Source organism: Theropithecus gelada, chromosome 13, assembly GCF_003255815.1.
Source record: "Theropithecus gelada isolate Dixy chromosome 13, Tgel_1.0, whole genome shotgun sequence".
In the NCBI taxonomy this organism is placed as follows: domain Eukaryota; kingdom Metazoa; phylum Chordata; class Mammalia; order Primates; family Cercopithecidae; genus Theropithecus; species Theropithecus gelada.
The window spans coordinates 6,476,311-6,493,926 of record NC_037681.1 but is presented as its reverse complement, the minus strand read 5'-3'; the positions used below and the strand labels follow the sequence as shown (position 1 = coordinate 6,493,926).

General features: G+C 42.4%; 1 protein-coding gene across 1 annotated transcript in view; it reads left to right on the top strand.

Moving 5' to 3' along the window:
• The window catches only part of ACOXL (acyl-CoA oxidase like), a 365,308-nt gene that overhangs the window by 168,500 nt on the left and 179,192 nt on the right, over window positions 1–17,616 (top strand). Inside the window, 1 exon segment of the mRNA XM_025353945.1 lies at window positions 2,227–2,370. Within this exon segment, the coding sequence (XP_025209730.1) occupies window positions 2,227–2,370 (144 nt within the window).

Genomic DNA, 17,616 nt, shown 5'->3' with positions numbered 1-17,616 from the left:
GGTACAACAAAGAATAAGAGCCACTGGTGCACCTCTCCATCTGGCAGCTAGAAGCTTGGCTGGGGTCTCTCACAATCCATTTCTTAAAGACTATTTGTTTCTTATTTCCCACCTATTTCCACCCATGGGGATTGGGGAGAGGTGGGGGTGTGTGTGATTGGAGAGATCAACGGGGAATCATGTATACGTTTTGTTAATGTCACAGCCTGGAGCATGGGTGATGATAATATAGCATAGATGAAAATGACAAAAACTTGCTCAGGGCACTGACAGGAACATTGTTTATAATGAAAAGAGCATGCTATTTAGGAATAGAGAGGCCTGGGTTTAAATCCTAGCTCAACCCTAACACATGTGGGACCTTGACTTAGGTAGGTTTACCTCAGTTGAGCCTCAGTTTTCCCAACAACCCTATGAAATAGGAAATTATATCTCCATTTTACAGATGCAAATTCAAACCATAAGGAGATACCATTACATATACACTAGAATGACTAACATTAAAAAGACTGTAAAGACCAATTGTTGGCAGGAATGTAGAACAACTATAATTATTATACACCGCTGGTAGGAGTGTAAAATTGCATAACTACTTTGGAAAAATTATTTGGCAGGTTCTTAAAAAGTTTGAAATGCATCTACCATATGACTGAGCCATTTCACTTCAATATATTTTCTCAAGATAAATGAAGACATGTATTCTCTCTAAGAATTGTACATGAATTTTCCTAACAGTTTTATTTGTAATAGTCCCAAACTGGAAACAACCAAAATGTTCATCAACAAGTGAATGCATAAATGAATGTGATGAGTGCATTACATAGACTAGAGTACTACTAGCAATAAAACGGAACAACTACACATACATATTGTAATGTGGATGAATTTCAAAACAGCATGCTGATTGAAAGAAGCAAGACAACACATACTCTGCAATTCAGTTTACTTAAAACACGTCTCATCGATAGTGTCAAAGAACAGATCAGTGGTTGCCTTGGGGTGGGAGTAAAGAAAGGAATGGACTGCAAAAAGACATGAGGCATTTTGTTCTGTAGCTTGATTGTGATGCTATTCTCATGGGTGTGTGTACGGTTGTCAAAACTCTTCAAGTGGTGCACTTCGAATGAATGCATCATTGTCATATATTATTTCTCAATATTGTTGATTAGGGAAGAAGATAAGTTGTTTAAAGCAAAAATAGCCATGAGGTTGATAACACATGCAGAAGATATGTATCTATATATATAATATGTATATATATCTTTATATATAAAATCTCAACAGTAGCAAAGTGGATGGGGGAGTGGAATTGAGGTATACTTTATTGTTGTAAGGTACAGAATTTCCAAGGGAAGTGGAATTAAAAAGTTACAGATACAAGAGGCATGTGAAACTTTTTTGTGTGTGTGGATAAAAGAGAGTAATTTGGAACATGATCGTATGTGTGTAGACCAGAATAAGAGGAGAGTTGAGCCTAGGGGGCCACTTTGTGCAAGTCAAGGAGTGCCTAGACAGATGTCAGCGTGAGTAGTGAGGCCTATAAATGGATTGGAAGAAAAGTAAATTTGAAAAGAAAGCAAAGGAGAGGTTTTCCAATGGGAGAGCGATGTGGTGGAGACTCATGGTTGCAGGTACAGTCATGGTGCAGGGTGACAGTTTTGACAGACCCATGAAGACTTTGGTAGACTTTGGAGAAGCAGGTTTAACCTTGAGGTCTACAACAGATGCCCACAAGCCTCTGCTATTCCTGTGGTTAGTGTTTGCAGGTATAAATTTTTTTGTTATATTTCTTTTGACCTATTTGTCTTTGTATTTTGAGTGGCTTTCTTGTATAAAGCATCTAGTTGAATCTTGATTTTTTAAAAATCATGTCTGACAATCTCCAAATTAAATAGTACTGTTTAAACCATTTGCACCTAATGTAGCTGTCAACAAACATAGAGTTTTAGAATATTATCCTGCAACTTTTTCTCTATTTATCCCATATGTTATTTGTTCCCTTTTCCCTCTGCTCCTGTGTTTCATTGACTAATTGAATAATTTTTAGTATTCTGCAGGTAGTGTCTTAAATGTTATCTTTTAGTGACTATCTACAGTTTAAAATATGCATCATTGATATCATATTCTTTCCTCAAATAGCATTATAGCACTTCACAGATAATGCTCCTTCACACATGTGCTGGGTGTACCGCCACTTCCATCACACGTCTCTGCTTTGTCCCGCAGGTATGCCGGGGCCCTCGTGGATGAGGATGTCTTCCAGGGAAAGGAGCTGGTCAACAGTCACTCACTGCAGGCTCTGGTGGCGGGGCTGAAGGCCTACAGCACCTGGGAGAATATCTGCTGCCTGCAGGACTGCCGCGAGGCATGGTGAGCCCCAAGGCCTGCAGCTCCTGCGGGTCCCCACGATACAACCCACCCTGGGGAGGCACTGTGGGGTGGGAAGAGAACACACTTCAGAGTTGAATAGAAATCCCAACTGCCCATGACTCCGGGTTCCTTCCTTACCAGCCTCGTAGTCTTGTGTGTCTCCCTCATATGATGCTGCCAGGACTGATAGAGAACATGTTTGTAAAATGCCTGCCTGGCCCGTGGAGGCACGCAATAAACATCATGAAACTTGGTGGGGCAAAGGTAGTAGTGGACAGTATGGGAAAGGGCCACTGAAGGTTCAGATGATCAAAGCTCTGCTCCAATGTTTTAATCCCTTGGGGAGAACACAGGAAATGAGCCTGAGGGTTTCCCTCACCCCGAGTGAGGACACAGGAGGCAGAGCATTCAGAGACTTCCTGGTGTGTCCCCAGCCCCAGTCTCAGACTGGATTGTGCAGTGAGAAGCACAAGGTGTGAGTAATCCCAGTGTTAGTATTCGAGGGAGTTGAGGGGGACTCTGACAGCAGCTGGATCTGTGTGCAACCGTGAGAACAGAGGCCCTGCAGGACTCTGCAGGTCTCCACAGGTGTCCACACCCATGTGAGGGTCCAGAGCCCATGACAAAGTGAACCCAAGTTGGGTGTCTGAGGGCAGGACATGTAGCATGAGGCTGTGGACCTGTGATGCGGTGGCACGGCAGAACTGCAGGATCAACTGTGCACTTCATTCGAATGCAGGCCAGATGTGGCAGCTACTGGAACTCCAGATCACACCCCCAGAGGAGAATGGAAAGAGGGAGCCCCTGTTGGTCTTTGGTCTGAATTTAATGCTGAACTTCATCGAATATTTGCTTAAAAACAGTACCTCTGAACGTGAAGGGGAAGACGAAGACCCATTCTCAGTAGAGAATGTGTCAAGGGCAAGTCAAGGGCAGCTGTAGAAAATAAAAGGGAAAGGATGAGTTTCTGGAAAGCCGATTCCCTGCCGTCCGTATGGAGCTAACGGACCGCACAGAGGGGCAACGGTGAAGAGGGGCTGAGCCTTCGTAAGAGGCAGAGGTGCGGGCAGAGCCTGAGGGCCTCTCCCATGCGATCCATGGTGTTTGTCCACCTGAAAGCCAGTGTGATCATTTCTTTTAGGCGGCTGAGTGAAGATGTGTCCCTGATGATGGTCGGGGGTGGGGCATGTCTGCTTCCTTCCTATGGCGATGTTGTGTGGGGTCCACATGGAAAAGAAAGGGAATGGAGAATAAAATAATAGCTGGCCTAGGGTGCAGCTGGCCAGGAGCTGAGGTCCTCCAAGGCAGCTGAGACAATGGCACGATGTGACTGTCCTTAGCTAAGGAGGGCCCTGCCAGGGGGCTGGTTTCTACCTGTGTCTCCAGGAGGTGGCTGTCCCTTCAATCTGCAGGCTGGGAGCAGCAGGGAACACAGCCCAGGGATTTGGGGGTAGAGTAAGAAAGTTAGGTCAGCAGGTGGGGGTACAACCTGAAGTGGCCCCGCAGGCAGGGGCAGCCCACACAGTGGGGGATTGGGGCACTGCTGGGGGCCCTGAGCCCAGACACTGTGGCCTTGACAGGTGACTCAGCCTGAGGGCTCGCTCAGAACCCCCTGCAGGCTCCTGGTCCTCTGGGCTCCCGTGGCTCATTCCCTTTCTCACAGTTCACAGACAGGCAGGCCCAGGGGTATCTCAACCCCAGGCCTTCATAGCCTCTGCACAGAGACCCTCCTGTGCCCCTGTCATCCTAACCCTCGTCCTTTCGTCCTGGCCTCAGTGCTCATTCCGGGAGGCCATATTTCCCCTGGGTCCATGCTGAGCCCTGACAGTGCCACCCGGAACAACCACCCTTGCCTGCTCTCCAGTGATCCAGCCTGTCATGTTCACCCGTGCTGCCGAGGACCACCTAGCAGTGCAGAAATGACCCCACGCTGTTAGAGAAGACGCAGTCCATGCTGGAATGCCAGCTGCCCAGGCACGCTGCCTCGCAGAGCTCTGCACCCCGGAGCTCCTGAGCAGCCTGGGGCAGAGGGCCCTAGAAGGCAAATGCTGTGTCCTCTGCTCACAGTATTTCTGACACCAGACGTGTGGCTTTTCCATAACAACCGGTTCTCTAATTCTCTGTGGACACCAACGGGGTGCTCTACGACAGTGGCCTCCCAACACTTTGGGCACCAAGGACTGGTTTCGCAGAAGACAATTTTTCCACGGATGGTTTTGGGGGTGGGGGGTGCGGGGTAGGGGAGATGTTTTTGGGATGAAACTGTTCTGCCTCAGATCCTCAGGCTTTCGATTCTCATAAGGAGCGTGCAGCCTAGATCCCTCACGTGCACAGTTCACAATAGGGTTCGCGCTTCTATGAGAATCTCATGGTGCCACTGAACTGACAGGAGGTGGAGCTCAGGCGGTCATGCTCGCTCCCACCACTCACCTCTTGCTGTGTGGCCTGGTTCCTAACAGGCCATAGTCTGGTACCAGTCCGTGGCCTGGGGACTGGGGAAACCTGCTCTACAATTTAATTTATTCTGACAACGACTACCTGGAGTGCATGCAGACTCCACAGATTAAGGCCTCAGTTCCATAAGTCTTCCCCCACCTTTGGATGCTAGTCACCAATAATGCTTCTCTGGGTTACCTGCACTGTTATTATTATTATTGAAACAGGGTCTCACTGTCACCCAAGCTGAAGTGTAGTGGCACAATCACAGCTCACTGTAGCCTTGAACTCCCGGGCTCAAGCAATCCTCCTTCCTCAGCCTCCCAAATAGCTAGGACTACAGGCACATACCACTACACCGGCTAATTTATTTTTTGTTGAGATGAGGATCTCACTATGTTGCCCAGACTGGTTTCGAACTCCTGGCCTCAAGTCATCCTCCCATCACACCCTCCCAAAGTGCTGGAATTACAGGTGTGAGTCATACCGTGGTCTACCCACACTTTTGCCTAACTTGTCTATAAATCAGGAGTTCCCATGACCCTCTCCTTAGGTTCAATAATTTGCTACAACAGCTCACAGTACTCAGGGAAACACTTAAATGTTTACTGGAAATAATTAAGGATACAGATAAACAGCCAGATAAAGAGATACATCGGCTGAGGTCCAGAAGGGTTCTGAGCACAGGAGCTTCTGTCCCTCTGGAGTTGGTGTGCACTGCTCTGCTTGGCACGAGGATGTGTTCAATAACCCTGGAAGCTCTCTGAACCACATATTTTAGGGATTTTTTTTTTTTTTTGGAGATGGAGTCTCTTTGTGTTGCCCAGGCTGGAGTGCAATGGTGCAATCTCGGTTCACTGCAATCTCCGCCTCCTGGGTTAAAGCAATTCTCCTGCTTTAGCCTCCTGAGTAGCTGGGATTAAGGCATGTGCCACCATGCCCAGCTAATTTTTGTACTTTTAGTAGAGATGGGGTTTTACCGTGTTGGTCAGGCTGTTCTCGAACTATTTTAGGGATTTTTATAGAGGTTCCATCACATAGGCATGATCAGTTATTAACTCAATCTCTAGCTCCTCTGACCTTCCTGGAGGATGGCAGGGGTTTCAGGGAGGGCGATAAAAGCTCTGAGCTTCTAACCATGGCTTGGCATTTCTGATGACCAGCCCCCATCCAGAAGCTGTCCAGTAGCCCACTAGGAGTTGCCTCATTAGAACAAAAGATGCTCCAGCACCCAGGAAATTCCAAGAGGTTTAGGAACTCTGTGTCAGGAACCGGGGTCAAAGAGCAAATTTAGAACAAAGAATGCTTCTAGCATCCCTGTCACTCAGGAAATTACAAATGTTTTAGGAGCTCTGTGCCAGGAACCAGGGATGAAACAAAATGTACATTTCTTATTAGATCACAAAATCATGGCCCTGATTTCCATTTTTGTTCCTTCCCTTCTCCTCCCCACTCCCAATCCACTTGACACCTAGCATGGAGATATTTGTAGAGGCACAAATATTTGTTGAAAGAAAAGAATGAGCATCTTAAGCTCATATGCACACACGCTGCATCTTCTTCAGGCTGGAACTCCCTGGGAGTGAAGTGTGGACTTGAGTCTGGGGGCTACTGAGAGGAAACTGAAGACCATCTCTTTTTGTGGCTTGTAGGACTAGGCACATCTTGCTTCAAAAAAATGTATTTCAACACACATTTACTGCCTTTGAAGCCAGTAATCCTGGGCATGACTTTGGGCCAGTTATTCCCACCCTATGCCTCAGTTTTTCCATACGTAATATGGAGATAACAAGCTTTCCCTTGTAGAGGTTGTGGGAGTTAAATTCTATGAGACAAAGAGCATAAAATGCTTAACACATGGACTCCGGAAGTAGGAGCTGATGTTTCCTTGATGTGCCCAGGCTGGGGATTTGGAGAAAAGACATACCACATGGTCTCTTTTGCTTGCCATTGTACAAGGTAGACAGGTGGCTGCAGAGCCCAGCACGACGAGGCAGGCCCTATGCAGCTGCAGGGGCTCGGAGTACTCAGTGTGAACTATGGAGGGTCCCCAAGCAGTGCCACTTGAGCAACTTAAGGAATGAGCAAGAGCCTTCCAGGTGGGACTGGAGGACCTGCCAGGCAGGGGAACCTGAACGCGGGATGAGGGTGTGGGAGTCTGTGGTGCACTGAGGGACACCATGACAGGCATGGGCTGGGTCTCAGTGATGGTGCAGGGGAGGAAAGGAATAAAGGGAAAAAGTGGGAACCAGACCTACAGAAGGCCCTGAGCCTGTCTGCACAGCTGACTGCAGCAGGCACTCTGTGGTGCCTTCAGGCCCCAGCACCACATGGTGCAGCTCATGAAGTACACGGAGGCTCAGCCTGCTGCACTGCAGCACGGTGCTTGGCACATATGGGCACTTCATGTCAGCTATTCTCACTTACTTCCATTTTAAAAATGAGTAAACTGAGGCTAGACCATGAGGGCAGTGAGGGCAGGAACCAAGTCCTTGATCACTACAGCCTAAATCTGACTGTTGTGTAGAATATTCAGGAGGTAGCTGTGGACTGAGTGATGACCAGCTGACAGACAGATGGACAGACAGACCGATGTGCAGAGACATTGAATGAATGAATGAATGAATGAGGAAGAAAGAAAAGGAAGAAAGGAAAGAAAGAAAGGAAAGAAAGAAAGGAAGGAAGAAGAAAGAGAAAGAAAAGAAAGAAAGAAAGAAAAGGAAGAAAGGAAGGAAGAAGAAAGAGAAAGAGGAAGGAAGGAAGGAAGGAAGAGGAAGGAAGGCAGGAAAAGAAAAGAAAGTCCTGTGTATCTGTTTTCTTTCTTACCCATAAAACTTGGAATTAATCCGTAAAACTTGGCCCCCTTGATCTTTTCTGGCTTTATTATTTTTTACCCTGAACACTTTAAAAAAAAACAAAACATGATTTTATTGTTACTTTTGGAGGGAGAAAGAACACTGTGTTGCCTACAGACTACTCATAATGACAGCAATGATGACATTCATTAGCTCTAAAGCCTGCACAACCCATCTTGACATCTCATTTGTTGGGGACAAATTTTTATGTTAGTGTGTCTAGTTTAGGAGATGGGGACTTGAGAAGAGAGGGGCATGAGAAATTATTGTACAGTTTACCAAGATATGGGTGCATCTTGCACTTAATTTTTGCCGCTACTCTAGACATAGGGCCCTGTGAAATCCTTTTCCTCTAACTGCTGACTTCAGTGTTTGTTGCTATTGCCTAAAATGAGCATCATCTGTGGAGGGCAACTTCTTGGCTGAGCAAAGTCTATTTGAAATCACATTTATTGCATTCTTTTTATCAATTTCAAAAGTAATGTATATCCATTGTAGAAATTTTTGAGAAAAAAGAAAAGCACAAAAAAGTAAATATATCCCAAAATTATGCTTCTCAGAGATGATTCTTACTGTCTGTAGTATATTCTTTCTGTGCAGTGTGTGTATGTATTTGAAATGTTATAATCCCCCCTAATTCACTTAAGATTTTATATGGATATTGCTTCAACTCTTTACTACAACCTTACTTTGAAGTAAAATTTTCATAGCTGCTACCATTTATCTTGTAGGTGTACCATAATGCATTCAATCAATTCCTCAGCTTATGTCAGATTGTTCCACTATTATAAACAACACTATAGAAAACATTCTAGTACCTTGGTACCTAACTTATTTTTGTGCATACCTGGGATTGCTTTTTGGGAATGAAGTATTTAAATCAAGCCTTGATTTTGTATCCTGAGACTTTGCTGAAGTTGCTTATCAGCTTAAGGAGATTTTGGGCTGAGATGATGGGGTTTTCTAAATATACCACCATGTCATCTGCAAACAGGGACAATTTGACTTTCTCTTTTCCTAATTGAATACCCTTTATTTCTTTCTTCTGCCTGATTGCCCTGGCCAGAACTTCCAACACTATGTTGAATAGGAGTAGTGAGAGAGGGCATCCTTATCTTGTGCCAGTTTTCAAAGGGAATGCTTCCAGTTTTTGCCCATTCAGTATGATATTGGCTGTGGGTTTGTCATAAATAGCTCTTATGATTTTGAGATACGTCCCATCAATACCTAATTTATTGAGAGTTTTTAGCGTGAAGGGCTGTTGAATTTTGTCGAAGGCCTTTTCTGCATCTATTGAGATAATCATGTGGTTTTTGTCTTTGGTTCTGTTTATATGCTGGATTACATTTATTGATTTGCATACGTTGAACCAGCCTTGCATCCCAGGGATGAGGCCCACTTGATCATGGTGGATAAGCTTTTTGATGTGCTGCTGGATTCGGTTTGCCAGTATTTTATTGAGGATTTTCACATTGATGTTCATCAGGGATATTGGTCTAAAATTATGTTTTTTTGTTGTGTCTCTGCCAGGCTTTGGTATCAGGATGATGCTGGCCTCATAAAATGAGTTAGTGAGGATTCCTTCTTTTTCTATTCATTGGAATAGTTTCAGAAGGAATGATACCAACTCCTCCTTGTACCTCTGGTAGAATTCGGCTGTGAATCTGTCTGGTCCTCGACTTTTTTTGGTTGGTAGACTATTAATTATTGCCTCAATTTCAGAGGCTGTTATTGGTCTATTCAGGGATTCAACTTCTTCCTAGTTTAGTCTTGGGAGGGTGTATGTGTCCAGGAATTCATCCATTTCTTCTAGATTTTCTAGTTTATTTGCATAGAGGTGTTTCTAGTGGTCTCTGATGGTAATTTGTATTTCTGTGGGGTCGGTGGTGATATCCCCTTTATCATTTTGATTGTGTCTATTTGATTCTCCTCTCTCTTTTTCTTTTTTAGTCTTGCTAGCAGTCAATCAATTTTGTTTATCTTTTCAAAAAACCAGCTCCTGGATTCACTGATTTTTTTGAAGGGTTTTTTTGTGTCTCTATCTGCTTCAGTTCTGCCTGATCTTAGTTATTTCTTGCCTTCTGCTAGCTTTTGAATGTGTTTGCTCTTGCTTCTCTAGTTCTTTTAATTCTGATGTTAGGGTGTCAATTTTAGATCTTTCCTGCTTTCTCTTGTGGGCATTTAGTGCTATAAATTTCCCTCTACACACTGCTTTAAATGTGTCCCAGAGATTCTGGTATGTTGTATCTTTGTTCTCATTGGTTCCAAAGAACATCTTTATTTCTGCCTTCATTTTGTTACGTACCCAGTAGTCATTCAGGAGCGGGTTGTTCAGTTTCCATGTAGTTGAGCGGTTTTGAGTGAGTTTCTTAATCCTGAGTTCTAGTTTGATTGCACTGTGGTCTGAGAGGCAGGATACAAAATCCATGTGCAAAAATCACAAGCATTCTTATACACCAATAGCAGACAAACAAAGAGCCAAATCATGAGTGAACTCCCATTCACAGTTGCTTCAAAGAGAATAAAATACCTAGGAATCCAACTTACGAGGGATGTAAAGGACCTCTTCAAGGAGAACTACAAACCACTGCTCAGTGAAATAAAAGAGGACACAAACAAATGGAAAAACATTCCATGTTCATGGATAGGAAGAATCAATATCGTGAAAATGGCCATACTGCCCAAGGTAATTTATAGATTCAATGCCATCCCCATCAAACTACCAATGACTTTCTTCACAGAATTGGAAAAAACTACTTTAAAGTTCATATGTAATCAAAAAAGAGCCCACATGGCCAAGACAATCCTAACCCAAAAGAACAAAGCTAGAGGCATCACGCTACCTGACCTCAAACTATATTACAAGGCTACAGTAATCAAAACAGCATGGTACTGGTACCAAAACAGAGATATAGACCAATGGAACAGAACAGAGCCCTCAGAAATAATACCACACATCTACAACTATTTGATCTTTGACAAAATTGACAAAAACAAGAAATGGGGAAAGGATTCCCTATTTAATAAATGGTGCTGGGAAAACTGGCTAGCCATATGTAGAAAGCTGAAACTGGATCCCTTCCTTACACCTTATACAAAAATTAATTCAAGATGGATTAAAGACTTAAATGTTAGACCTAAAACCATAAAAAGCCTAGAAGAAAACCTAGGCAATACCATTCAGGACATAGGCATGGGCAAGCTCTTCATGTCTGAAACACCAAAAGCAATGGCAACAAAAGCCAAAATTGACAAATGGGATCTAATTAAACTAAAGAGCTTTGGCACAGCAAAAGAAACTACCATCAGAGTGAACAGACAACCTACAGAATGGGAGAAAATTTTTGCAATACTTATCTGACAAAGGGCTACTATCCAGAATCTACAAAGAACTCAAACAAATTTACAAGAAAAAAACAACCCCATCAAAAAGTGGATGAAGGATATGAACAGACACTTCTCAAAAGAAGATATGTATGCAGCCAACAGACATATGAAAAAATGCTCATCATCACTGGCCATCAGAGAAATGCAAATCAAAACCACAATGAGATACCATCTCACACCAGTTAGAATGGCAATCATTAAAAAGTCAGGAAACAACAGGTGCTGGAGAGGATGTGGAGAAATAAGAACACTTTTACACTGTTGGTGGGACTGTAAACTAGTTCAACCATTTTGGAAGACAGTGTGGTGATTCCTCATGGATTTAGAACTAGAAATACCATTTGACCCAGCCATCCCATTACAGGGTATATACCCAAAGGATTATAAATCATGCTGCTATAAAGACACATGCACACATAGGTTTATTGTGGCACTATTCACAATAGCAAAGACTTGGAACCAACCCAAATGTCCATCAATGATAGACTGGATTGAAAAAATGTGGCACATATACACCATGGAATACTATGCAGCCATAAAAAAGGATGAGTTCATGTCCTTTGTAGGGACATGAATGAAGCTGCAAACCATCATTTTCAGCAAACTATCACAAGGACAAAAAACCAAACACCACGTGTTCTCACTCATAGGTGGCAATTGAACAATGAGAACACTTCGACACAGGAAGGGGAACATCACACACCGGAGCCTGTCATGGGGTGGGGGGAGTGGGGAGGGATAGCATTAGGAGATACACCTAATGTAAATGACGAGTTAATGGGTACAGCACACCAACATGGCACATGTATACCTATGTAACAAACGTGCATGTTGTGCACATGTACCCTAGAACTTAAAGTATAAGAAAAAAATAAAATAAAAAAGTAAATCAAGCCTGTCCAACCAACTTGATTTGGATTTCCAACCAAATCAAGCCTGTGGCCCTCAGGCCTTATGTAGCCCAGTATGGCTTTGAATGTGGCCCAATACAAATTCATAAACTTTCTTAAAACATTTGAGACTTTTTTTGCAATTTTAAAAATTAGCTCGTCAGCTATCATTAGTGTTTGTGTGTTTTATGTGTGGCCCAAGACAATTCTTCTTCTTCCAGTGTAGCCTAGGGAAGCCAAAAAGTTGGATACCCCTGAGTTAAATGATGAGTGGTATTGTCAGTACAGGTTAAACCAATTTCCACTCCCACCAGCAGCTGAACCCAGAATGCTTGATTAGTTTCTAGACCAGTGGTTTTCCAATTCTTTTGACCTTAACCTGAAGTAAATGGTGTGCTTTCCTTTACAAATCTTTACAACCCAGTGTTTACAAACACACATATGTGAAACTGAAGAAAGAAATTTTATGAAACAGTACTGTCCTTACTATTGTGAGGTGCTCTCATATTTTCTTATTTTGTGTCATTTTTTAAAAAGCGAGTCATGATACAGTAAATTGATTTCATGACCTGCTCATGTGTTGTAGCCTATTGTTTGCAAAACACAGCCCAGACTCACTGATCAAACAGAAAGGGTCTTGCTATATATAGTTGAGAGCTGCAGGTCATCAGAGTGTGTCTGTGGTGATCAAAAGAAGCTGGAGTTTCCGGGGAATAGATTTTCCAGCCCTGCTAGAAACCAAAATCTGGCTTCTGTTGAGACCAAAATATGATAATTTAGTTTTCAGTGGAATGTTATTAATTTGGCCCTTGAGACTTAAGATTTGTATTTGAAAGTGGGAAAGAGATAAAGGCCTTCAAATGTCTCCTGAGCATTGACACAGAAAGTGGTCAGTTCTTTCTAACTGCTTGGTTTATCTTGGATCTGGGAGGAATGAGTGCACACAGCAGCCCCTCACATTTGGCCTCACTGAGAATTCATGGTCCCAGCACTGTTGCTCTTGAACTGCTCTGTGGAAACCTTTGGATTCCAGGATTCTTTCTCTCCACAAATTGATGTTTCCATAACACTTGGTGGTCAATTTTAATAACATTATCACTCTGTGTTAGGAAATCACGAGAAAGTCTCAAACTAGCTATTTCTACAGGAACCTTGGCAATTGTGCTTTCTTTGGATTGAATATTGCAAGAGTAATATTCTGTTACTTAAAGAACATTCTTAGCAGTGAGGTAGATGCATGCAGAGTACAAAAAGAAGGGAAACTTTGGAATTAAATCATATTTTAGTCTTTTAATTCCTTTGTTTCTGAGTTCTAATTTTTCTAACTATCTTTACCTTTGTGGTATAATCTGTTCCTTTTTGTGCATAAAACCTGGGAGAAATGAGATTTTACACAAGAAAGAAAAATTGTCCACAATATGATCATTAAATGAACAATACTGGTTGGAATTTTCATAATTCATATTCATGCAAGCACCTCATAGCCCCAATGACTGCTGATTAAGAATCATTGCTAAGTATTGCTAAATTTTCTTTATATGCAGAACAGTGTACTAGGTACATGTTCCCAGGAAGCCAGGTAATGTGAGGAGCACCGTACTGTATGTACACTGTGCATGGAATTGCAAGGTCCTGAGGTTTCAGCATTAGCAGACTTCTGATCAAGATGCAGCAACAGGCAGCAGATATACTCTCCTGACTGAAACAATCAAAAAATGGACAATATATGTATGCTAAACAGTTTGCAAGACACTGGACGTCACTGGACAGCTGCCGACATCCCCGTGCAAGCTGCCAGCTTCCTTATCTATGTTTGCAGCACCATCTTTCAGGCTGCTCTTCGTTAGAAAAAAATTATTTCTGGGGCTGCTTTTTGTTAGAAGGGAAGTTCTGCTGAGGACTCATTTGCCCTCACTATCTGCCTAAATAATTTATTTCTATCTCCTGTATCATTATGTGTAAAAGAACCAAGATAAGGATGACAACAGATTTCTCGTTAGAAACAAGACAAGTAAGGAGACAGTAGAATGGCATCTTTAAAGTACTGAAAGAGAAGAAAATCAATCTAAAATTCTACATGCAACAAAATTATGTTTCCAAAGCAAAGGTATAAAAAAGATATTTTCAGACTTGCAAAACTTGAGAGAATTTATCACCAACAGATCTTTATCATAAAAAATATTAAATAAAATTCTTTAGGCAGAAGGAAAATGATACCAGATAGAAATATAGATTTATACAAAGGCATGAAAAGCACCAAAAGTAGTAACTATATGGATAAATACATGATGTTTTTAGTACTTAAATATCTTTAAAAGATAACTGACTGCTTAGACAAAAATAATAACAATGTAGTGTGAGATTTATAACATCCGTAAAAATAGAATGCATGACAATAGCATAAAGGCCAGGAGAGGAGAAAAGAAAGGACACTATTGTAAGGTCCTTAGACTATATGTGAAGTCATTTGCTATTATTTGAAAGTAGACTGTGATAAATTAAAGATGTATAAGGTAGGAAAAGAAGAAGTATGGAAGAATGAAAAGATTGTTCAGATAGAAAACAAATAGCAAAATGGTATATTTAAACCTGACTATATTAATAAACACTTAAAATGTAAATATCTGAATTCAAAGGCAGAAATTGTCAGACTGGATAAAAAAACAAGACCAAATTATATGCCTACAAAAAACCCACTTCAAATAGAAAAGTATAAGTAGGTTAAAAATAAATGGATGGGAAAAGATGCACCATGTTAATGCTAGTCAAAAGAAAGCTGGACTATGTTAATATCAGACAAAGTTGATTTCAGAGCAAAGAATATTGCCCAGAATAAGTAACATCATTTCATAATGACCAAGGGGACTATTCCTCAAGAGGATATTACAATTTTAAATGGTTAGGAACCAAATCATAATCCTATGAGGTGGCTACTTTGGTTATCTTCAATTTATAGGTGAGAAAACTGATGTGGCCAGGCCCCATGGCTCACACCTGTAATCCCAGCACTTTGGGAGACTGAGGCAGGTGGATCACTTGGGGTCAGGAGTTCAAGACCAGTCAACATGGTGAAACACCATCTCTACTAAAAAAAAAAAAAAAATACAAAAATTAGCTGGGCATGGTGGTGTAATCCTGGCTACTTGGGAGGCTGAGGCACAAGAATTGCTTGAACCCTAGAGGTGGAGGTTGCAGTGAGCCAAGATCACGCCACTGGACTCCAGCCTGGGTGACAGAGTATGACCCTGAAAACATAAAAGAAGGAAGGAAGGAAAAGAAAGAAGACAGAGAGAGAGAGAGAGAGAGGGAGGGAGGGAGAGAGAGGGAGGGAGAGAGAGAGAGAGAGAGAAAGAGAAAGAAGGGAAGGAAGGAAGGAAGGAAGGAGGGAAGGGAAGGGAGGAAGGAAAAGAAGAAAGAAAAGAGAAAAAGAAGGAAAAGAAAGAAGAAAGAAAGAAAAAGAAGGAAAGAAGGAAAAGAAAAGGAAGGAAGGAATGAAAAGAAAGAAAGAGAAAATAGAAAAAGAAGGAAGGAAGGGAAAGAGAGAAAAAGAAGGAAGGAAGGGAAAGAAAGAAAAAGAAAAAGGGAAGGAAGGGAAAGGGAAGGGAGGGAGGGAGGGAAGGAAGGAAGGGAGGGAGGGAAAGGGAAGGGAGGGAGGGAGGGAGGAAGGAAGGAAGGGAAAGGGAAGGAAGGGAGGGAGGGAAGGAAGGAAGGAAAGAAGGAAGGAAGGAAGGAAAGGAAGGAAGGAAGGAAAAAGAGAAAATTGAGGCTCAGAGCAGTTGGGTGGACCCAAATCCCACCAGGGGTTTTGAAGGCTGATTTAGCTGACCCTAGAGCCCATGTTGATATGGTGAAGCTACGTCCAGAGGAGGAGAGTGGGAAGCCACCCCCGGAGCACTTGGGGAAGCTCCCCAAACAGGCTCAGTTCAGCTTTGCTGTATGGAATGAGCAGAAGTCACTGAGTGAATGAGACCCCCTTACTCTTTGCATTTTCACACAGGTCCTATTGCAGCTTTACAAGCCTCTTAGTGTTAGGAAATCCTTACCTCCTAAAGATGAGGTACTAAACTCCATAGGGCTTAGTGCTTCTGATACCCCAAACCTGACCTTCCTACGGATTCTCTGTGCTGATAAAAAGGCAGCTTTTTGCCATAGCAGACACAGCATATTTAGGGCCCTGGACCCAGGTATGTCCTGGCCTGTGGCTGCAGGGTCTCTTTGCATTTTATTTGTTTTGTTAACAGTCATAAGCACATCCTATATGTGTAGATACCTTTAGTAGTGCTTTACATGGAGTAACTTAACTAATTCTCAAATTAAGTGAATACTATTATTAGTCTTACTTTACACAGGAAGGAAACTGAGGCCAGAAAGATTAAATAATTTGCCAAAGTTTAAGTGCTAAAAAGTGGCAGAGCCATGCATTTTTTTGTTTGTTTGTTTTTGAAACTGTTGCCTAGGCTGGAGTGCAGTGGCATGATCTTGGCTCACCTCAACCTCCACTTCCCAGGCTCAGGCGATTCTCCTGGCTCAGCCTCCCAAGTAGGTGGCACGTACCACCACACCCAGCTAATTTTTGTGTTTATAGTAGAGACAGGGTTTCACTATATTGGCCAGGCTACTCTTGAATTCCTGACCACAAGTGATCCACCCGCCTCAGCCTCCCAAAGTGCTGGGATTAGAGGCATGAGCCACGGCGCCAGGCCTCATGCTTTTTTTTTTTTTTTTTTAAACTTTTATTCTTTTGCAGGGTTACATTTGCAGGTTTGTCATATAGGTTAATTGTGTGTTATGGGGGTTTGATGTACAGCTAATTTTTTCACCCAGGTAATAGCGTAGTACTCAATAGGTAGTTTTTTATCCTCACCCTCCTCCTACCCTCCATGCTCAAGGAGACCCCAGTGTCTGTTGTTCCCTTCTTTCTGTCTGTGTGTACTCAATGTTTAGCTTCCACTTGGAAGTGAGAATGCAGTATTTGGTTTTCTATTTCTGTGTTAGTTCGCTTAGGATAATGGCCTCCAGCTCCATCCTTGTTGCTTCAAAGGACACGATCTCATTCCTTTTTATGGCAGTGTAGAATTCCATGGTGTATCTGTACCACATTTTCTTTATCCAGTCTATTATTGATGGGCATTTAGGCTGATTTTATGTCTTTGCTATTGTAAGTAGTGCTGCCATGAACACACGCGTGCATGTGTCTTAATGGTAGAATGATTTATATTTCTTTGGGCGTACAACCAATAATGAGATGTCTAGGTCCAATGGTAATTCTGTGTTAAGTTCATTGATAAATTACCAAACTGCTTTTCACAGTGGCTGAACCAATTTACATTCCCACCAGCGGTGTGTAAGTGTTCCCTTTTCTCTGCAACCTTGCCAATGTCTTGTTATTTTTTTGACTTTTTAACAATAGCCATTCTGACTGGTGTGAGATGGTATCTCATTGTGATTTTAATTTGCATTTCTCTAATGATTAGTGATGTTGAGCATTTTTTCATATGCTTGTTAGCCGCATGTATGTCTCCTTCAAAAAGTGTCTGTTCATGTCCTTTGCCTACTTTTTAACAGAATCGTTTGGTTTTTACTTGTTAATTGTTTAAGTTCCTTCTGGATATTAGACCTCTGTTGGATGCGTAGTTGGCAAATATTTTCTCCCATTCTGTAGGTTGTCCGTTTACTCT